The sequence below is a fragment of the Pelecanus crispus genome, chromosome 13 (genome assembly GCF_030463565.1).
Source record: "Pelecanus crispus isolate bPelCri1 chromosome 13, bPelCri1.pri, whole genome shotgun sequence".
In the NCBI taxonomy this organism is placed as follows: Eukaryota; Metazoa; Chordata; class Aves; order Pelecaniformes; family Pelecanidae; genus Pelecanus; species Pelecanus crispus.
Genome location: NC_134655.1, coordinates 16,857,255 through 16,879,935, shown reverse-complemented (window position 1 = coordinate 16,879,935; position 22,681 = coordinate 16,857,255). Strand labels below are relative to the sequence as shown.

The window sequence follows — 22,681 nt, the reverse complement described above, 5'->3', positions numbered from 1 at the left end:
CTTTTCTGTATGCCCAACAGCAAGACTGCAAATCATATTGTGTATCATTGCTTAGTAGGCCTACAAATACCTACAAAAGCAGGTAACAGTTTTCACAGGCAAGAATCAAAATAGAAAAAACCAAGAATTAGGTACAGAGCTTTGGTGGAAAAAGGAAAAGGAACAATTACTCTTCTTCCAATTTCTTTTAGTTGCCAGAAACAAGCAACACAAAGCTCCTGTCTTCCTAGGCTGACTAACAGGAAGAACTTGCAAACATATCAGTCAACACTAAATCTAGTACTCAGCTCAAAAGAAAATGCACCTGCTAGAAACGCAGCAGCCTTGCCTTTAACAATAACAGAGCACGGTCAGGCGGCACAGGTGTGGGACTCATCATTTCCGCCCTCTTGTATTTCATTCCTGCTGCTAAACACTGAATTTATTCTCCCACTTACAACACCTATGCTGTGCCCAGCGTTGCATCACTGCGCTGAGAACAGAACACAGGCTTCCCAAACGCTCCTGGAAGCCTGTTGCAATGTACTTACGCATCATACTCGTACGGCAGAACCGATTCAACCGAGTCCAGTCTGTTCACGAAGAGCTCGATCAGCGACTGAAAGAGGGAAGGGCAGGGGGAGAACAAGTATGAAAATACAGAGGTGCCAAACCAAACGCGCGGCCGGCACGGCACGCATCGCTAGCTGGGAAGAGCTGCTCCAAGTTTCGGAGCTGACGGCGGAGTCACCACAGACTTCTGACAGGCCCCGACCGCCGCCGCGGCGCTGGGCCACGCCAGAGCCGCCCTCCCCCGGCAGCGCCGCCGCCACGGGAGGCTGCAACCGGCAACGAAGCACCGGCGAAGGACCCTCCCGGCACCCACTGAAAAGTTCAGCGGGAAAAGGGGAGGTTTTCGCGGTAAAAAAAAGAAAAACAGCGGGTGTACCGAAGGGAAAGGGAGCCGGCGGTGCTCGGCTTCCCGGAGCAAAGGTTGCCGCCCACGGGAGACAAGCCGGGGCCCGCACGCAGCGGGTCGGGGGACACTCGGCGGTCCCCGCTCCTCGCCGCGGAAGCGGGGATTCCCGCGGGGCTTCCGCGGCGAGGAGGGGGGACCGCCCGCGTCGGGCCCTCCTGCGAGGGCTCTCACCTTGCAGCCCTCGCTCTCCTCGCCCTCCTCACAGAAGCTGACGGGCGCCAAACCGGGCAGGTAGAAGGCGGCACAGAGAGGTGCCACCAGCAAGAGACCGGCCGCCAGCAGCCTCATCTTCCGGCCTGAAGGCGCGAAGGCAGCATGAGCCGAGCCGGCAGCCCCGACTCCCCCAGCCAGCGCCTTGCGGAGGCGGCCTCGGGCAGGGCGGTAGCGGCGGCGTCACAATCGCGCTGGGGCCGCGGCGCCTGCGCGGGGGGGCGGTGAGGCCCTGGGCGCCATCTTGAGGCAGGGCATCTTGAGGCTCTTGTCACGGGGGCTGCCGTCCCCTCCCTCTCGGTGGGCAGGCAGTTTCCCTGCTTGCCTTCCACGCTCACCTCAGTCCTTTTTTCCAAAGTCCCCGGTGGCGACTTGTACCAGAACCTCTTTTCAGGTTTTACCTGCCAGCATAGCAGAGAAAGACTTAAACTGGATTTTACCAGCTCAGAAAATTTATGGGTGGAAAGCCAAGATTTTGTATTGCGACCTTTATCTGCAACCCTGTGACTTTTTAATATTTGATCATTTTTTGACGTCTGGTTCAGCACCTTGCGCTGTTTGCAGCCAACAACAGCGGGATGTGCACCAGCTCGTGGTGTCTCATGGCTCCTTGCTACCAGAACGCAGCCACAGCAGAGCCGTGAACACGATGCCAAGCTCCCGGCTCGCTCGTTCAGGTGGCAATGGCAGGAGCAGTGCTCGGGGACAGCTGCAAAACCTGTCTGAGAAGCAGGCTAAGTACAAGTGATGGCTGCAAGCCAAGCTCCGCGCTACCATGGCAAGACAGATACTCACTGCTGTCTAAGACATGATGCTAAAGGCATTGCTGTCAATATTAGGTAGACAACAGCTCCATCTTCCTCTCTGTATTTCCCATTTAGGCAAGCTGTTGCCAGTCAGGCAAACAGGTTGTTTCCAACCTGTGACATTACGTTTGCATTACCCCTGCAAAACTTCCATGTCCAACAATTTTACCCAACTCGTCAATCAGTAGCGAGTTGCCCTTACCATAGGACAGCACCAGGCAAAAGGAGAAAGAATAAAGGGTGCGTGATAATTGCTTATCTCGTGTCTTTTCAGCTGAGCCTGTAAAATTTGAGTTGTCATTTCAGGCAGCTCCAGCTATGTCTTAGGGACCTGTGATCCGCCTTGTGTTGCTAAACTGAAAGGGGTCACAATTAGATCCCAAACAGGTGATTTGGGAGAACCACATCATGGAGTTCCAGTTTAGAAATGGTTGACAAAGTCAGTGCCAGAAACAATTGTTTTGTGCTGCTCTCATCCACTGTAGTTTGAGTTTTATGGAGGAAAAATGCTGAATTTCTATAAATACCTATGAACTGACAGCTGCCCAGAAAATTGCTCCTTGACATGAAAGTATTAAACTGATCTTTTCAGTTATTAGTTTTTTGTATGTATCCAGAGGGAATTACATTCATTTTCTATTCATTCTGAATGAGTCTTATGTGATCAAATTATTTATGTATTCATTAGTCCTCATCCCCCAGCTCTCCCAAACCCTTTATCCAGTTTAAACCCAAAGTATGATGAACTTGGTAAAAGGCCAATATGTTTGATGAAAATACAGTGTGGTACAAGGGAGATTCAAAGTACTGCCCTCTGTATGAACAGGTTTGTAGCGTAAATTCAACCACATTGTTAAACATCATAGGATTCACTCAGGAGAGTGACATTTTAGGTGAAAGCTACAAAAAAAAAATCATAAAATAGTACCCTTATGGAATGTTGTCTATATCTCCCATCTAGTGGGCTCATTTTTATGGTTATCAGTGAAAAGGCACAAAGGGATCAGTATCTTTATATGTATGTGGGTCTGTAAGTAACATGCTTAATTGCACTTCTACTTTTAAAAACATAAGGAAAACTTCCTAAGCTGTGATAATGCAAGGGCAGGTATATCTATGCTAGTTAGATAGCAACTGTCTTCTGTGTAAAGTTGGTGGAATTTTTCTGGTCTCTGTTTCCCCAGTTATCCCATCCTGTTTCCTAGTCTGTAGGGGCCAATATTAGGACCTCTTATTACTTTATCTTAATTTCCTCGCAGAAAATTCAAAGTTGAGAGATCATTTGCAAAAGAAACTGTCATGGCTCTTCAGCCTTGAACGTCTTACTGAATGAAGCGTAAAAGGGGTTAGTTTCTATTCAGACTGCAGTTTGTTCCCTGAAGGTTTCTGTAATTTTTCTATAAAAAGTCGAAGTTACAAAACAGAAAAAAAAAAAAAAAAAAAGGTGAGGAGGGGGAAGACTAAGAAGAATTCTACATCCTCTAATCTTCTAGGAAAAAGATCTGTCTCACTAAACTTGGAGAAAGATCACACATACACTATGTAGTGGAATATAGTAAAATACTGTTCCAGTTTGCAATGCAGATGGAACTAAGTTTTTGAGGAGAAGCCTGATGAAGATATCTTTTAGGACAAAGAATAGAAGAATTTGGCCCTAATACAATTACAGCAATTATGTTCAAATGCTTTTTCAAATGCAATTCTATTCATGCTAATCCCATCTAGCAACATGTATGGTATGTGTTAAAAGAAAGTTAATGAAATGAAGCCAGGGGTTACCAATGAAATATTTTACTCTCTTAATCAGAGGAGGAACAAGAGACTTTAGTTTGCATTTGCTTGTCTTTCCAATTACCTGGGAGGCAGTCAGCAAATATACTACTGTAGGTCATAGAAGCACAGAGACTTCACACATAGACAGAGACTATTTTTAGCACGTTTCTTACAATTCTAGCAATTCGCTTTAGTTTTCACTATCCATTGCAGGGAGACTCTGAGGTTTGAATTCGTCTGTATTGAAACTAGAATTTGAACCTTTTTTTCATATGATAATCGGATGAGTATCTAGCTATGCCATTCTTCGGCAACTGCATTGTTATCATGCGCAGTGCCCTCCCACTTCGTTACCGAAGGTCATCTTTCCCTTTTCCCATGCACAGTAACAGCATCCAGAAACTCTTAGCATCTATGCTGGAAAGGTGATCATGTTTAAGTATATACTACAGTCTAGAGAAGCGTTTGAGAGCTACCTTCTTTTGTATTCAACAGATCTATGAGGTAGTCTGAAGCAATGTTGCTTTCTGCTTTCCCTGACACAAAGAGCAGTTGAATATCAGTATCTGAACAGAGGAGAATAAAAAAATGAAGAGTCTGGTGTTCTCTTAACCAGGATGCAGCAATTACACAGCTCTGCGACTGTAACGGCACCAGGCAGTACGGGTAGAGTCTATAGACTCTGTGGCACCTCTCAGAAACAAAGGTCTGTAGAATACTACAAGGGAGAATAGAAGCCACAGAGGAGTTGAGCAACATCCATCCCATGCATTAAGAAAGCAGGTAAGGTAACATGCTGGTGGACCTTATTGTCTCCTGACTCTGACAAGACAACACGGTCTAGGAAACTACATCACCATTTCTGACGGCTTCAACCCCACCCATCCCCTCCTCCCCCTCCACGCAGCTGGCACAAGTAACTGTGGGACGCACTTGGGAGGGCAGTAGATACAGGTGGAAAAGGCAGCTTTTTTTTTTTTTTTTTTTTCCCTTTTAGCTCCCAGGAGGTGCATTGTGGAGCCCTGTCAGCCCTAGGGACTTCTCAATGAAGACATGCTATGGTGTCTGTAAGGAAAGGGATGTTGGTATGTACAAGCAAGAGCCTGAACGAGTACCAGGCACCACTGCCTACCACACAGCATGGATACCCTTTGAAAAGCCCTAGGAAAAACCACCCAGTGACCTGCCACAGCTGATTCAGGTGCAGTACAGGACCATGGAGTGGCTCTGAGACCAGCTCCATCAGACCTGACAGGCATCCCTCAGCACTGCAGATCCCCAGGAATGAGCAGGGTCTGGCCATTGGCATCCTGTTACTCAAACCTGGGATCAGGGTGTTCACTTGAGGTTCTATTTTAAGTCCTCTGGTAAATCCTGGTGGTATTTCAGCATGGGAACAAGGTGTATTAAATAATTTACCTGTGATACATCTTGGCTCTGTTCCCTCACTGCACAAGGATGAGTCGGGAGCTATACGAAACACTAAAACCTTCAAGGAACCTGCAATTCCTTAGCTTTTGCATCTCGTAGAAATCTAAGGGTCCTTCTTCAAGGAATAGGGGTGAGTGTTAGTTACAGGTCCTGGCTACCAGTTTTCAGTGACCGTGTTCACCATGCTTTTAGAATTTTTATAAAAAGTAACAAGTGGAGACAGATGGACTTGAAAAATAGCTACCCCGTTTAAAAACCACACAGAATACATGATCAGGCAACTTCCCTTTTGGTTTTATCACTTAGTTTTAAGAAGGTAACAGAAAAACCCATGTTTGTTTTTGAATTAAAAAGACTGAGCGGTAATTAGACTAGGTGACTCTAAGAATCTTAAATAGGCCTTATTAACCCATTAATACCATTTTAGATAATCTACAAGTTCAAATTATGAAAACTTAGCCAATTTTGTACGCACAGATTTCCTCCTAACTTTTCAGCTATGAGGTTTAGTCAGCAAAAGAAAATACCTGCGATTGAACCTCAGATATAATTAAAAAATTTAGTTGAACCAGCGCAAAACTTTGTGTTACCAACAACATATTTCATTTTGAACTACACTTACTTCGGTTCAAGTCTCCAAGGGAGGTGTATTGACGTGCACATGTATTAATGAACTAAAACCGCCTTGAGACTGTTTTAGCTGAACAGGGTTAGCCTCCCGCACAGACGCTTCCCCAAAGTTAAACTGAGCGCATGGCGAGTGATTTTGTTTCCCAACTAGCGAAGCAACCGCTCCCGCGGGCAGCCGGCTCAGAAGCGGGACGAGGAGCGGCACACAGCGAGAAGCGCTGCCCGCCGCTGCTGGCCGGGAGGATCAGGCCCCGCTCCCGGCGGGACGGGGCGCTCCAAGCCCTGCGAGGGGCCGCCCCCTGCCCGGGGCTCCGCGCCGGCCCCGGCCTCCCCCCGCCGGGCTCGCCGCCGCGTGCATCCGGGGCCCCGGCCGGCTGGTGACGTCAGCGGTATAAAGGCCTGCAGCGCCTTTGTTCGCTCTCATTGCGCAGTTGCAGTTCGGTCGGAGCGGAGGTGAGTGCCGCCAGCGAGCCGAGCGGGCCCGGGGGCTCTGGGGAGGGGGGGGGAGCGGGGCCCTGCGGGGCGGGAGCGGGCCGCGGAAGGTGGCGGCGCGGCGAGAGGCCCGGCCCAGGGCCCGGCCCGCGGGTGAGGGAGCTGCGTTCCGCACGCCCGCTGCTGCGGGCCCGAGGCGAGGCGCGGCGGAGCCGGGCCTGCCTCCCTGTACGCCTGGCCCTGTGCAGGGTGGAGGGAGCGGTGCGGCTGTGGCGGGGCGAGGGGGGGGTCCCAGCCGCGGGAGGCGCGGTGGCCGCCATTTTAGGTGCGGGGGGTTCTGCTTGAGGTCCCGCCGCGTGGGTCTCCGCATGCCCGAGCGGGACGAGGGGAGGGCGGCGGCCGCGCCTGCGGGGCCGGGCGGATAGCTCAGAGCGGCGTTGCGGTGCGCGGTCGGGTTAGCGCCGAGGTGGTCGTTTGGCGCTGGGAGGGAGAAGAGCCCCTGCCGAAGGTGGCCGCCATTTTGTGGAGGTGTCTGGAGACCGCGGAGGGTCTGACGCACGCCCCCCCCCTCGGGCCCCGGCGGCGCGCGCCTTCGCGGAGGGGGGGGGGGGGCGGGCGGCCGCCGGCGCGCCGCGGCCTCCAGGGCGGCCCGGCCCCCGCCGGGCTCCCGCTGCCCGGGGGCCGCTTTGTCCCCGCTCCCCGGGGTGCCGGGGGAGCTGCGCAGGCCCTCCCTGCACGCTGCTGCGGGCTTTCCCGCCATTGGGCTGGAGGCATGCGGGTAACGCTTGTCCACAGGCGCCAGGCGCTTTGCCAGGCACTTTGGGGTTTTTGCTTTGTCTTGGGCTCTTTAGCCGTGGCCTTGGCGTGTAAAACTGCAGTGATGGTCTGGTATCCTTCCAGGCTGACACGTTGTGTAGGCCAGGGCTTTGGCGTAGTCTCGATGTACTTTAAACAACTTAAAGAATGAGCTTAATTTGGAATATTGGCCCAAGCCCACTTTAAAGTTAATATTTTGGTATTATTTTCACATATTAAGTAAACTTCTTGAAACATCTATGGCAGCGTTTAGAGGGATGGAGTGATAGGACTACCACCGAGGACAGAAAGACAGTAACCCCGAAAGATTTTTCACATTCAACAATACTGCTTGATCTTAAAAGCGTTCTCATCAGTGCTTTGTTTTACTTTTTAAAGTTAACTTAAACTACTTGAAATAGGCTATATACCGTGAAGAAGCAACTGAAGGCAGTACTACTTCTAGTTGCTTCAGCCTAAAAATTTTAGGGTTTTTATGGTTTTTATACCTCATATATCATCAACATTGACATCTTGCAGTCTGATGTTTTGTTAATAACAACCTTATGTTTTTAATAGGTCATTTGCAGAATCAAAATGGTTGAAGCAGATCGTCCTGGGAAACTGTTCATTGGGGGCCTGAACACAGAGACTAATGAAAAAGCCCTTGAGGCTGTATTCGGCAAATATGGACGCATTGTGGAAGGTAAAAAGAAAAACTTTTCAATTTTAAGATACTAAAAAATAAAAAGCAACAATATAGCTGTGATGACTTTTTTGGCATTGATCATCTGAAATGATGGTGCTTTCATGTCCTCTAAGAAGTTCTGAGCTTAAAAGGTTAGATAAAGGTTAAGTGTTCCTGCCTAATTACAGGAAGGGGTAACATGGCTTTGTTTCTGCAGTCCTTCTGATGAAAGATCGTGAAACCAACAAGTCCAGAGGATTTGCATTTGTCACATTTGAGAGTCCAGCAGATGCAAAAGATGCTGCCAGAGATATGAATGGAAAGGTAGGAATTAAGACAAATTACATGCTGCCATTACTACTGATTAGCAGTATTGATTTGGGGGGTAAATTAACTAGTAATAAAAGTTGGAAAGATAATGGGTTAGAAGATCCTGGAGACAAGTCATGAGTTTAAATTTGGCAAAATGTTTCTGTCTCCATGAAGCTGGCATCACTTTCTCCTCATTATGGATTTGACAGTAGCAAGTGAAGTCTGGCTGTCAGTCAGTCATACTCTCCCTTTTTTTTTTTTATTTTAAATTGGTGATGGAGGGCTTTATAGTAGGCAGCTCTTCATTCTTGCATGTCTCCTATAATGTTTTTATCATATTTTCATATTTGAATGCAGTAGTGTGTAAATTACCTGAAAGTTATTAATGGTTCCCTTAACATGGGTTTAATGCGACTTCCCTACTGTGCTGGTGCGTTGGTGCGCTCTCTGGTAATCTGTAGATAACCTCCTACATTTGTGAGTTGCATCATCAATCTACTTGGCATGTATGAGGAACATCTTGCCAGTTAATGTCAAATAACTTATAATAATATATATATAATATATATATAATATACATATAATATAATATAACTTAAAATACAGTTAGCCAGCAATTGAATTTGCTTGTTTACACCCTACAATGCAATGATGTGACTTTAAGAGGAAATAAAAATTAATGCATATGTAATGTCTTTAAAGAGAAAAACCTAGGGATTTGGAGCAAAAGTTCTGAGATAAATACCATGATAGTTTGTCAGAGAATTGTAGGCTATTGTGATCTGTGTCTGTTCTGATGTGTTTGAAAAGCTAGATGCAAGTTTGCAACTTAATGGTCAACAGCTGCTTATCTTCATAGAGGTGCTGTCTCTTCAGGCAGTGAAAGCTGTCTCTCAGTTAACTTGAATTTCAGATTCTGGTCTTTGGTGCATAATCTGAACAGTCACGTTAAGGTTGTGCTGCATTGGCCTTTTTCTAAGTATCTCTGAGATGTCATTTCTGCAAGGTGAAGGAGCCTCTACTGATTCTGATTAATTAACACTTGAGATTTTGATAGCTGTTTGTCTTGTTAGCATAAGACATTGAAGTGAAAGATGTCAGTCATTGCAGTCAGTAAGTAAAGCATAAAGAATAGTTCCACTTTGGGAATAAGAAAATGAGCTTACTGTAGTGTTCACAGTGAACTCAAATAGTAAAACTTCCTTGTTTTGTGTTACAGCAGGCTTTCTGCTTTGTGTACTTAGTTTCTGGGTGCTTCAGGACAACCTTAAGACAATTAGTGTTACTTTGGAGACTTGCTTCCTTTTTAAACAAGTTAGTATTTTTTGTCAAGGCAGAGAGTGGCAAGTCAGATAATGTCATTTCTTTACCATCCTTAAAGGTGCTCCTTTTACTGAATTTATTTCTTCATTGTGTAGTTTGCTACAGTTCTGAAGACTTGTTTACTGCAGTTATTAAACACTGATTTCCTCTGAAGTAGTCATTACACTGAAACCTCATGTAAGGTAACTTCAAGCACCAACAACTAATAGACTGAAGGGAGTTCAGTCACTAATCCTGAGTGTTTGTGGAGTGCAGCTTTCAAATGAAAATCCCTCTGAAAATAATTGCCAACTGATTCTGAATCTTGAATGTTGTGGCATGTGTTTGGTCACATTGGAAACATTCAGAAAAATAATGCTTAATAAAGTAGCTAAATGAGATGTAATGTTTGTGGATGAGGTAATGTCTACATCTTCTGGAATGCGCCATCTGCATCACTGTCAAGAAATGCTAGAAAGTACTGCCTTGTGGATCATCATTCTCATGGTTTCTCTCTTCAATGCTACAAATTTAAAAGTGCCTTCATCTGCTTTGAAATTTGAGCAGGAAATAGTGTATGAAAAGAACATCCTCGCTCTGGATTTGGCCTGGAATGACCTTTTTAACATAAACCTTTAGGTGCTGCTGTGTATAGTGCCAGTTCTGTACTGGTCTAGCTTGATTTGACCATGGATAAGAAAGATGTGGAAGCTGTTCATGAGGTAGTCTCTTGTCCTCATCTTCAGAAAGCCTTCTGGACAATAAGTACTGCTTGTACTTCAAAAAGACTCTGCATTGTAGATCTGAGGAGGAGCAATGTTTGAGGCATGCTGTGGGAAGAGATCATTGTAATAAACCAGAACTTGGGAGTTTTTCTGTCCTTTTGGAAATGATGGATTGGAGAGCTCATGAGAATTTCAGGCACTTATGAAGAGGCAGCAGAAGCACTGTGCAGACAATAGTTCACGGAACCTGTAAGGAGGTAGTTGATCTATCTGGCCAGAGGGAAGAGTTCTGTGTCGCCACTGTGTTGCTCATTCTGTCATTCCAAAGGAATTCAAAGTTGCAGCCAGTAGAAGAGGCTGACTTGGATAGATTCTGCAAGAGTAAATTTGGATTTGATTTTTTGCTTTGCAAATGTTTACGGAAAAACGTATGTCCAATTTTTTGCTCCTTTCTGGGTGGGGGGAATGAAGGGGGTTAATTATTTCTCATTGTGAAATGGGACAAGCATAGACTAGTCTAAGCTTGCTTGTTGAAGATTAATTTCAGTCCTGCAGAAGGAGGTCAGGAGATAATGGTTTTGGAGCAGGGGTGGAGATTTTTCATTTAAAATACTTCTGCCGCCGAATTGGATCAATGTTAGCATGTCTGAGCAGCACAAAGAAATGTTAGAAGTACTCTATCATAGCAAATTATTAACCTTTAAGAACCACCTTAATTGCATGGTAGTCAAGTCGACATACTGATGTCTTGAAATGCACGTGCTTATCTGGACACAAGTGTGAATACTCCAACTCTAGCGGACATTCTGTGCAGTAGGCTGTTCTCATGATCTTTCGATTTTAAGTCCTGAGGACAAAATGGATAATTAAAGAGAGAATACCTTAGAGGAAACATCCAGGACAAGCCAAAGATTTAATTCCAGTGTAGACGTGCCAAGCCAGCTGGACTGTGTTAAGAGGTTGGAAGCAAGTACTACAATCCAAACAGTCTGAACTGTACTCAGTGCTGTAGAAGTTTGTCTTCCTCTGATCAACAGAAAGTGTTTCCAGTTCTTTAGGTAAAGAAGCAAGACAATACATAGAAGCTCAGCCTAATAAGAAATGATCTTCAGTTCTTGAATATATTTGGTGAAAGGAAGCCCACTTGATGTGCCATCAAGGAACATACAGAAATGGTGGAGTCACTGCAGCATCAACAGTAAAATGATCTATTGGAGAGGAAAGCCCTGTGTGGTGTTAGGTTGCAGTTCCATGCAAGTTTCTGTACCTGTTTCTTCACAATACTTGATTTCTGCCCCACTCCCAAAACTTCAAATTTCCTTCATCTTTTCTGTTGGAATATGGAACAGTTTGCAGGACAGTTCTCAATAATTGTTTGGTTAAGGTTCCCTGGCTCACCTTACAAAGCTGTATCAATTGTTCATTCCACTTACAGGAGTATTTATGATTGCCAATCTATTATTATCCTTAAATGACTCGTATCCTAAATGACTTTCCTACTTTTTAGCTCCAAGGTGACTGCACTTTATGGTGCCCGTATCATACTAAAAAGGCTACTGTAACACTCTGAATCAAGGTTATAAACACCAAGTAATGAGTGTTTGTGTTGACAGCTGGTGCTCTGGGCTCATTGGAAAAAATTCCTTACTCTGAGATGACTTGTCTGAGTTTTACCTGTTCAGTGAGATGAGACCTTTCTTCTTTGACCTAAGAACGTATAAAATGAAGTTGTCCCCTCTGCTTTAAAACAGGACAAACTGGCAAATATCTCTTCCTGGTTAAGAGAAGGAAAGAAAGAATCTTCTTGGACCTAATGAAAGGTCTTTTTGGAACTTAGGTATAGCTTTTTAAGACTGCTTGCATAAAGCAGTTTCAAAAGAAACCTGTGTTTTGCCTAGGTAAGATGCATAAGTGCAAAGCAGAAGGAAATAGGAGGAAAAATGATAAGGAAGACTGTACCTCCTACATAAAAAAGGAAAGAACTTTGACCTAGCATCCAGGTTTTCAGAACCGATGCTAGCAGAAGGGAATGGTGTTTGGTTTCCAAACTTGAAATAAGCTGTCAGGAATCTGCTGTGAAATTGAGGACAGCAGTGGTCATGATGGCAAAGCTTAAGGCTTCCACTGTTCCTGTTTTGAAAAGCATTACTGAGGCAGATGAATGATGATGTCAAAATAATGATACAAACTGAGAAGTTCCAGTGATGAGAGGTACTAATGCTCGCTCCTGGAATGTTTCAGCTTGTCATGCTGAAAGGCTTTTTGAGGAACCTTCCATAAGTAAAATACTTGAGTCAAAGCGAAGACCAGTATGGTTTTGCTAGTATTCTTTTCCTCACAATGGATCAAGTTGGACCTGTGGATATACACATAGGTTTTTGAAACAGTAGCTACAACTACATATGGTGGCAGAATACATGAGCTACTAAAGTGGATGATTTCAGAGAGGACTAGATTTCACTGGAGAACAAAAAAGATTCAGTACCTCAGTAAACAACTATCAGCAGTTCAGAATAAGCCATTACTGGCAGTCATGTTCTTGTTCATTTATTGCAGCAAAGAAGTGCAATAAACAACACTTCCTGCGTGTATAATTCATTAGTTGTCATAGCAGAGTTAATATTTAACTGCTAAAAAAGGCAAATAAACCATGTTTGCCAGGATAGATGCGCAGTAACCTAACTTCAGTAGAGCTTGTGATCTTAGCTCTGCTATAATTACCAAATTTGTGGTGCCTGGAAGTTTATACGGAAATTTGATTAATTAGGTTGAGTTACTTAGTATGTCTTACCACTTGCTCACATTTGAGGTATAATAGTCGGCTGCAGAGTTCTTGTTATTGCAGGTCTATATTCCAGAAAAAGCTTTCACTTTTTTCCAACACCCTCCCCCCCCCAAGCCCCTCAAACAAACAAAAAAAAAAACCCACAAAGCACCTCCACTCTGGAAAAGCAAGTAATAGAGTAAATTGTGACAGTCACCTTTTTTTGAAAACCCAGCTTGAAACAGTAGAAAAGAGGGGTGAATTATCATGCTCAGTCTGCTTTGTAGATGCTGAAATTACTTCTAAACACTTCAGTCATCACCGTTTTATCAGGACATCAAGAAAATGTACTAAACGGCCTCCCCATTGCCAGAAACCCCAACTGAAGCTAAGATACCTTCAGCTTAGTCCTGTAACTACGGGTGCAGTCCTAGTTTGGCACAAAAGTCTGTGGCAATTGAAAGTAAATTGGAGATCATAAATCGTGTTTCATTTACAGAATAAATGACATGGGGCTGCCGTAATCATTGGACACTTGTGTTTTCACTGAAAGTCCTTTCTGATGCTGCTCTGTATTTTTTTTTTCATCAATACCACAAGAATGAAGTACTGTAGAAATTAGGCCCACCATGCTGCTGAGTACATGGGGACTAATACTGAAGACTGAAATCAGTCCTAGAGTTGCTCTAACTTTATGAAATGGAAGCCCTATAATAGTGAAGCAAGAGGGGCTTAATTTAAGAAATACAAACATGACTGAGCAGTAAGTAAAGCAGCTTCTTCTTTAGTCATTAGATGGGAAAGCAATTAAAGTGGAACAAGCAACCAAGCCATCCTTTGAAAGTGGTGGTAGGCGTGGGCCGCCACCCCCTCCACGAAGCAGAGGTCCTCCCAGGGGCCTTAGAGGTGGAAGAGGCGGAAGTGGCGCGAGAGGACCACCTTCAAGAGGGAGTCATTTGGGTATGTATTTACCTCTCTCATTATATACTTGGACAACATACAAGACAATCCCATTGGAAGATGACAATAATCCTACTGGAAAAAAAAGTCAAACAGCTGAATAGTGCACTCCTTGTTCTTTATTAAAATGATGAAATATGATCTCGGCAGTTTAGTCAAATTTTTGATTAGGCAAGTACACCTTAAGAAAAGGCTTTCAAATATGAAGATTCCCTTCTACAACTAACACTCCACTTGACTTTTGGCTGTGAAAGAAAAGCAAAACTCCTGCCCTGCACGTGAGAAAGGAAGCTTTCTGGTATTCAAGTTGAAAAAGCGATTCTCTTCCACCAGGGAAAGGGAACTGCCTTTCATTCTTACTAGCAAGAGGTCTAAACTTACTAAATTGTAGGACTGATCCTTCCAGATCGTAGTGGAAGTTAGGGAAGCTAAGCCTTGTTTGTTGTTACAAAATAGTAGTGTGTTGAGGTTGAAGCTTTCTGAAGTGGAAGGATAGTATGTTACTTGATACTGGATATTCTTTAACTTTAAGATACAGCTATTTATTCAGACTTTTCAGTATCAAAACAAAATTGTTGCTTAAAACAAAAAGCAAGCAGCACCTGAGGTAAACCAGTAAAAGCTGTAGTACAGACACCACCCCCCCTGGAAATAGTGAAAACTCCTGTCTTTAAGAGTCTGTGTAGTAGGTTCTACAGACTCTCTAGTGTCTCTGTTCCCTCTCTGTAGGATCTTCTCTAGTACATCTTCCCAGGTGGCTCTTGTCTTCTGAGAACAGTAACTTGTTGAGCATTTAAGCTGTGACTGATTATGGATATCAGCTGTCTTTCTCCCTTATGTCACACCCTGTGGCTTTTGGATAAGTTCTAAAAGACAGTTCTTGACAGGAATTTAGGCTATGGAAAAGTTAACTTGGTGGGCTCTCAATTCTGCCAATAGCATCTAGTAGTGGCCAAAACACAAGAGAAGGCTTTGAGATCTAATTTTAGAGGTTTACTGTTGATCACATAATGGTAATAACAGCACTTAGGTTACTGTATAGTTCAGGTGTTAGGGGCATACAGGTGAACATCACAGAAATAACAAGTTGGTTCATGGCTTATCCTTCTAGGGTCTTCTCGAGGGCCACTTCCCATGAAGAGAGGTCCACCTCCACGAAGTGGAGGCCCTCCACCTAAAAGATCTGCACCTTCAGGACCTGTACGTAGCAGTAGTATGGGAGGAAGAGGTAAGGACTTCCTGAATAACTTTGTTGCTTAGTTAGCTGTAGCACCTTAAGTCTGCCTTCAGGAGCTGTTGCAAATCATTGATTCTAACTTAAATCTGCTGTGGGATAGTGTATTGTTTTCCTAATCTATTGGTTCCCTTCATACCAGTATCATTTTGTAGGTGTTTTGAACAATTTGGTGTGATTTGTTGAGTATGTTCCTTCTAGTGCTGCTTTAAAACTGTACAAGCAGAAATGTAAAGTACTGTAAGTGTAGGCTACAGAGATATGTTTAAATCACTATAAACTGTCTGCTAATATTTACTTGCCTTGAGGAGTCATCTGTGCAGCTAAGTGCTAATTAAATTTAAAAATTTGGACTGTTTCTCTTCAGCTCCTGTGTCACGTGGAAGAGACAGTTACGGTGGTCCTCCACGCAGAGAACCAATGCCATCACGAAGAGATGTCTACATGTCTCCAAGAGATGATGGCTATAGCACTAAAGACGGGTAAATTCTTCTACTAATTTAATTTGGCCTTTGGCTTTTTTTAACGTTTGCAGAAGTTTTGATCCCCAGTCTTTTGAGATGTGACATATAGCTAACATCTCAATTCTTGTTCTTTGTAGTTACTCAAGCAGAGATTATCCCAGTTCCAGGGATACACGAGACTATGCGCCACCTCCACGAGACTACGCGTATCGTGATTATGGTCATTCCAGTTCACGTGATGAATACCCCTCTAGGGGATATAGGTACCTACTGTTGGATTTTTCTCCCTGTCTTTTTATTCTTGCTGTGATCCCACTGATTTGTACTAAGTCTTAGTAGTCTTTCCTCCTATAGCGATCGTGATGGATACGGTGGTGGACGCGACAGAGACTACTCGGATCATCCAAGTGGAGGCTCCTACAGAGATTCCTATGAGAGTTATGGTAAGAATCCCTTTTGAGGATCATGTAGTGATTTGTACAGGTGTCACAAAACCTGACTTTTACTAGGTTGCTCGTGTTTTAGGGGGAAGTGGCACGCTTTTTTTTCCCCTCACAGTGAAAGTGCAGTTGTTGGTTATCATTTGATCATCTTGTTAAATAAGCTGTAAGCTAAAGAAGCAAAGTCTACAGTTCAGAATTGCAACTATCTCTGGAAAATATGGCTGAGTTTCTTCTCTAAAATTACAAGCTGTTCTGGAATACCCAGTAAAGAGCCTGCCTGAATAAACACCGTCTTCATTCCTTCAGAGTCTTTAAATCCACTCACTGCCTGATATGCCATCCCTACTTTAAATACCATTAACGTGGCAGATTATATTAAGAACATCTCAATACATACAAAAGAGTAGCAGTAAACATTTAATACAGCAATTCTGTAAATTCAGATTGAAATTGTTATATATAACTTATGGTGTTGCCATATTACCTGACCATTGACCCTGCAGGTAACTCACGTAGTGCTCCACCTGCACGAGGGCCCCCGCCATCTTATGGTGGAAGCAGTCGATATGATGATTACGGCAGCACACGAGATGGATATGGAAGCCGAGAAAGTTACTCAAGCAGCAGAAGTGATGTCTACTCAAGTGGCCGTGATCGTGTTGGAAGACAAGACAGGGGTCTTCCCCCATCCATGGAAAGGGGCTATCCACCTCCTCGTGATTCTTACAGTAGTTCAAGCCGCGGAGCACCCAGAGGTGGTGGCCGTGGTGGAAGCAGATCCGATAGAGGTGGAGGCAGAAGCAGATACTAAAAACACTCTTAAACTTTTGGACCAAGACAGACTACTTCTCAAAAAAAAAAAAAAAAACCCGAAAAGTGGAAGTTGTTCTATCTTTACTACCAGAGGACTACTAAAAGGAAAAGTTGTTTTTACCTTTTTTTATTGTTGCGTGTTAAGTTTTTCCCTCCATGACTTTTAATGCTTTTGTGAGGAAAAGTTAAACCAATGTTTAATTTCATTTCAAAATTGTTAACATTTCTTTCAAAAAGCAGATGTTAAATGTATAAAACTTGAGCTGTGTACTAGTGTTGTAATTTTCAAAGTAAAGTTTCCCTGAAATGCCACACTTACCATCTGATTTTCCTCATGAATGGAACAAGCAGTTAAGATCTTCCACACAACATCCAGCCATCTAACATGGAGATGGATTGTTCTACATGTTCAGCATCTCATTCTTAAACAAAGTTTTGCTTGTGATTTGGAGGGTGGTGGGGATATTCTACACAAAGTTCAGTTTTGCCTAGAATTTGAAGTCACGGTGTTCCCAGTACAAAATGTCTTCAGATCCTTGTGTAAAGAAAAATAGAGGATATCATTCACTTAACCCAAAAAAGCAAGTGGATAATACTATTTTCTGCCTTCCTACTGTTACATGGGGAGTTTGAAAAGATGTCCCCTCCAAATAAATCATGTACATGTAAGTCAGCTACAGAATACTGTAAAAATAAAAAAAAAAAAATGACCAATTCCATCAAAGAAGCTGCAAAACGATGCTTACTCATACTGTTTCAAATTTTTGCAACTCTGTAGTGTTTCACTTTTAAAGGAACATCTTTGATTCCAAAGGAGAAAATAAGATAAGCAAAGAAGTCTTTCTCTCCAACTTCTCAAAGGCTTATGGCTTCATAAAAACAAGTGAATCTTTCAGCATTCCACAGCTGATTTAAAGCATCAAATGCCTGTGAAACAGCAAAGATGGTAAGCAAAGCAAACTAGTTTTTCAGTCTAAGTCAAAATTGAACCAAGTTATCTTCCTCTAGTACAGTAAAACAAACTGCACGTTATGGCAATGGAAGTGCTGTCTAGATTTAAAAAAAAAAAAAAAAGGAAAAGAAATACTTCAATACATTAGAAGTTCTCCAAATTCAACATCTCTTCTTGGATAAAAGCATTTATGGCACCAATTTTGAAACTAAAGACATAATGCAGCTCACTGTAGACAAGAGTATTGCCAAGTAGGGTTGGGAGGGGGTATTTTGTGCCCAGTATCTTTCAGTGAAGATGCTTAAAAAGGCTGCATATACTATATTAAAATTAAAGCCTTGTGAAATCAGGAATTGGTTTAGATTGACAAATATCAGCTCGGCTATTGGGAGTTTGAAGCAAGCCATTGCAAACTTGACGTTTAGTTGGATGCCTGACTCTGTTTAGTTTGACACTGCGTTACAGGGATATCTAGTACATGTGGCAGAACCTGTGGCAAGTTGTTATGACTCAGGTAAAGCCATGAAGTTCAAAAGATGCTCTTGAATATAGTAGACATGAAGACCTCCAACTAAAAAAAAAAAAAAAAAAAGGCACAAACCCAAAAGCTTTGTACTACTGTTTAGTCCTCAGTAAATTTTTTCATTCAACTTATGGATTTAACATGGCAGTGCAACATTGAAAAGGAATGAGAATCCATAAGCCATGCAACCTATCACTAAGCCATTCCAGTCCATTCCAAGCCAGTGAATCTTCCACCACTTAAAAGAGAAGTAGTAAAACTTGCAACAGAATAATCTGCAAACCCAAGCTTGTGACTTTTTTGAAATGGGGGGAAGCACTATAGGTTGGCTCATGCTGTAAAATATACTTTTCTCAATTTTTTCTATCTTCTCTTCATTGCAGGGTGATAACTTCTAGAAGATGCCACTGAAGTAATGCTGGTTCATCTGTGTTGATGGCAGAGATGAGTGGTGCCTGTACCAATACATAAGGTAAATGCTATCCTAGTGTAATAGCTAGAAGGAGGATTTCTGGTGGTTCTGTGTTTATAGATTCAGATGGACGTTCTTGGTGGATAAATATTTTCAACTTCCTGTTTGAATTTTGAAGGAGGAGGTTTAAGTAGGCTTTTTAAACCTACCAAATTAGGAACAACAGTGAGAGACTTCTCACGTGCAGAAATTGGTCCAATTTGGGTATGGCTGAGCATAAAATATGATTATAAATGCACTTTAAATCATGCTGCAGAGAGTACTTAGTCTAGGAATCTTCGTAAGACCAGACCATAAAAACCTAAATTGGAATAATAAATGTCAGTACAGACATTTAATCGGTCTTGCTAAATGTGCAGAACATGCAATTTAATGATTATACTGAGTATAATCTTTGATTAGGAATTAATCTCCAGAATGGTTTAAAACTTCGCAGGTCAGGCTGTGTTTCATGACTTTGAAACATACCCTATCAAAATTATTTTTTAAGTAGAGGTGGGAGCAACTGTCTTCAGACTTTATGTGGAAGGGTGACTGTCTCTTTCTCTGATAACAGGAAAAAGAGAAAGTGGTAGTGGCTGTCATGCTAATACAGCTTTTTGGAAAACTCTTCTACGAAGTAATTGTTATTTAGGAAAAAAAAGGAAATAACTTTTTAACAAGCAAAATCTGTTAAAATCTAGTACAGAGCAAAGGATAAGGAGAAATCCCCTTTTCTAAGAGAAGTATCTATGTAAGAAGTGTGTGTACTACTTACATAATTTTTTAGTTAGTTTTCAAAGTGCTCTGTAAATGTAAGAACATATTTTGCTATTGGTTTCAAGTACGGCTTTTGGGAACCAGCTTTGAAATGGTGAAAAGAAAAAGCTGTAGTTGGTACAGTGTTGTTCATCTGACACATGGTCACCGATTTCAGGGAAGGTCCATTTTGTGTGAGGGATAGGTTCTGTTGCATACCGTGTCTTGTTTGTAATCTTAGTTGGTTTTACAGTTCATTCTTTCTAGAGTCTCAGCAACAGCAATGCTTTTGTCAGAATAAGCCAGTAATATTTTGTAAATACTGATAAATTGCTACTGTTACCTTGATGGAAAAAACCCACGCTTTTATTTCAGGGTACTGGATTATATTTCAGATCAAATACAGAAGCATCACAAGTATTATCTGTTCTGAGTCAAAGGAAGCATATAGTTAAATGAAATAAAAGCTGCTACCTGACCAACTTTTTATTTTTCTGTCACTTGATAAAATTTCAACTGTTACTTTCCTTATCTTCACATTCCTCTTAAGCGTGACTGTTGAAATATTTAAATCACAAACCCTACGGAAAAGGACCCCGTTTGAACTGTAGGTGTCTTTTTAAAGATTAAAAAACTTAACCTTTTTTCATTCAAAAATCACTGATGTCAGTAGCATGGCACCAAGGTGGATTAGGGAAGTATGTCTAAATGTAAGCTCTTCTCCCTTGCTCCCCCACCAACCTGCAAAAAATTAGCAGGAGTCAGTTTTTAAATTCTCAGTTTGAGGCTGATCCAGATCGTGAATCCTCTAATAAAGAGATGGAGTACTGTCTTTAATATGCAGCATCCTGGGTGACTTTAAAAGGTTTTGCCAAATCATCATAGAGGTTCTGTCAGAATGTTTACAGGTTTTTTTATATGTATGTGCTGTGTTAGCTTCAATTTTCTGAATTAGCTGGGAAGCTGAATGTTAATTACGCTTGGCAAATGAAAAAGCTTCTCTCTTTTGGGAGAATTAAGTGCTTTTTTTTCTCAATTCACTTAGATGTGTTTTGTCACCTTGGTGGTAGTGGACCATGTTGTTGTAATTAATAACGATATTAAAGATAAAAGCACACTTTCTCAGCCTACTCTGCAGCTTACAAACATTTCCAAATTCTTAATAGGCATGGTGACAATGTGAGTTTAGGGAGCACTAAATAGAACTTAACTGACTACATGGCAGGAAGGGTAATGCTAACTTCGTAAAAAATAAGGATGTAATTATACTAACTCAGCAAGCTGTTCACCTTTTCTTGATCACAAGTTTTCTTTAATTTATAGTACATCATTACATACAGATTAGTACCAGTGTGTATACCAGTTTATTACAGGGCTCCTGAGTACCATGCTGGGATGGTGAAGAGCTAGTGGCATTTTGTGGTAGGCAAGAGTTTGGAGGAGGACATGCACAGGAATTACAGAGGCTTCACTTAGTACTTGCTCTGGAGACTGTTGTACAAGAAGTCCACATTAATACAAGTAGTCCTCTGATTGTTTTGATTATTGTAATTAGCTATTGATGTATTTTCATACTGTAGGGACAAATTGAATACAATCCAAATGTATACATTGTGTATATAAAAACAGTCAACTCAAAGATCATTTAGCTTTTTTGTCTGTCTCGGTTTCTGAGAGTGTACTAACTTGCATTTCCTTTTTTCAGTTATGGTGACTAGAAGAAGGCAGTGCAGCAGTGGATATGCGTTGGAAAGTTGAAGGATAACAAAATGGAACTGATAAAGCTTGGCTTTAGAGTGTGGTATTATCCAGTATCTGTTTTAGAGGGTTGTGTTACCATTCAGGAATTGCCTTTGAAAGTAGCACTACTGATCTCTTGGATATAAAAAAAAATTCTCAGGTGGAAGTCAGTTTCTGTCTGCTGTAGCTAACACATTCCAAGAGTCAAGAGTGAGCCTTTTTTTAAGTCAGTATGTACATGCATCGGTAGATTTTGCAGCAGAAAAATACTCTGGGGTTGCCCTTTACATAGGGTGCTTTCTGTTTATGCTGAAAAAAAGAGCAAGTTATATAAAAGTGAGTTTTAATCCTCTAAAATACAGAGTAAACTGTTACAAATTATTCTTCATCAAGAAACCATGAAAAGTTTTACTGTATTCTTACATAAACAGTTTTATAATTGTCCAGGCCTTCTGCATGAGAGGAAGGAGGTGTTGATGTACTGAGATACTAGTGATAAATCCCCAGAATAATTAGTGTTCTTGTATGTACTAGCTTCATGGAAAACTTCAGATGGCACTGCATCTGTTGCAACAAGATGCTCTCTTCAAAACTTTGCCTTGGTTTTGATGCATTTTTGTGTTACATATATGTTGATGTGCCATTGTGTGAGAGAGGAATCTTCAGACACCAGTATTTCTTGTAGAAAACTAACTTGAGATTGACCAAAGTACTTAGAGTTACAGCTAATAAAGTTTATATTGACTTCTTCTGTGGTAAACATAAACCGATCTCATTTAAACAAGTAACACTCAGTTTAAATGAGTAGCTAAAGAAGAAAAAGCATGCATACCTTGTACAGGGATTTAAAACTACCTTTGTGTTTGGGGGTAAGAATATCACTCTAAACTTCAGTTCTGGAGTGCAGATTCTAGGAGTAAGTCTGCCTGTATGTAGCAGATGGGTAGAACTGCAGAATTTTCCAGGGTTAATAAATTTACTGTTAAAAGCATTATGGGTTTTGTTTGTTTTTTTTTTTTTTAATTAAAATAAAATACCTGTTACTCAGAAACACTTGCATGATAGAAAAGATCACTAGTGTTACGTATTGGTGGAGGTTTATTATTACAAAGTGGTCTCAGAGTGTATCTTCTGCAAGAAAGAATAATATGCTGTAATATTAAGAGACTCCTTTTTCAGCAGTAGCTTACAGTCTGGGTACTGCTGTTTAGGCTAAAACAGATCATCCTAATTAAAATCTAATGCCAATATATGAGCTATCAAACTAAAAAAGATTGATACCTGCCTAAAATGCTAAATAGTGAGAAGGTACCACCACTGTAAATTACCTCATGCAGTGACTCAGACTTCGTCGTTGGAAGTCATTAGTTTAAATGTAAGGCATCAGTAGATTACGCAGCAGAAAAATACTCCAGCATTGTTCTTTGTATTGGGCGTTTTCCCTCTATGCTGAAAAAAATGAGCACATAACGTTACATAAAAGTGACTTTGAGGAGAATCACTCTAGAATGTTTTC

At 42.1% G+C, this 22,681-nt stretch overlaps 2 protein-coding genes and 1 non-coding gene across 5 annotated transcripts in view; 2 read left to right on the top strand and 1 right to left on the bottom strand.

Moving 5' to 3' along the window:
* LOC104032124 (transmembrane 9 superfamily member 2) overlaps positions 1–1,287 on the bottom strand; it is a 34,124-nt gene extending 32,837 nt beyond the window's left edge. The window contains exons 1-2 of the mRNA XM_075720542.1: positions 1,130–1,287; positions 531–598 (exon numbers count right to left, since the gene is read on the bottom strand). Coding sequence (XP_075576657.1) covers positions 531–598; positions 1,130–1,246 — 185 coding nt within the window. The 5' untranslated portion in view covers positions 1,247–1,287. The remainder of the gene's footprint in view (positions 1–530; positions 599–1,129) is intronic.
* A 4,932-nt stretch (positions 1,288–6,219) lies between these two features.
* Positions 6,220–22,159, top strand: RBMX (RNA binding motif protein X-linked). 3 transcript variants are annotated; one of them, XM_075720346.1, is made up of 11 exons: positions 6,220–6,261; positions 7,615–7,741; positions 7,941–8,047; positions 13,615–13,786; positions 14,898–15,014; positions 15,388–15,502; positions 15,622–15,747; positions 15,839–15,927; positions 16,431–17,686; positions 18,599–18,687; positions 21,131–22,159. In XM_075720346.1, exons 2-9 carry the CDS (start codon positions 7,633–7,635, stop codon positions 16,736–16,738), a joined length of 1,143 nt encoding a protein of 380 aa, XP_075576461.1. In that variant the 5' UTR covers positions 6,220–6,261; positions 7,615–7,632; the 3' UTR covers positions 16,739–17,686; positions 18,599–18,687; positions 21,131–22,159. The 3 variants fall into 3 exon arrangements, with proteins under 3 accessions (XP_075576461.1, XP_075576459.1, XP_075576460.1); XM_075720344.1 differs by having other exon boundaries at positions 15,824–15,927; XM_075720345.1 differs by having other exon boundaries at positions 15,821–15,927.
* Positions 7,798–7,870, top strand: LOC142594869 (small nucleolar RNA SNORD61). The gene has a single exon (XR_012831622.1). It is a non-coding gene; the product is annotated as a small nucleolar RNA SNORD61 (small nucleolar RNA).
* Positions 22,160–22,681: the final 522 nt, after the last annotated feature.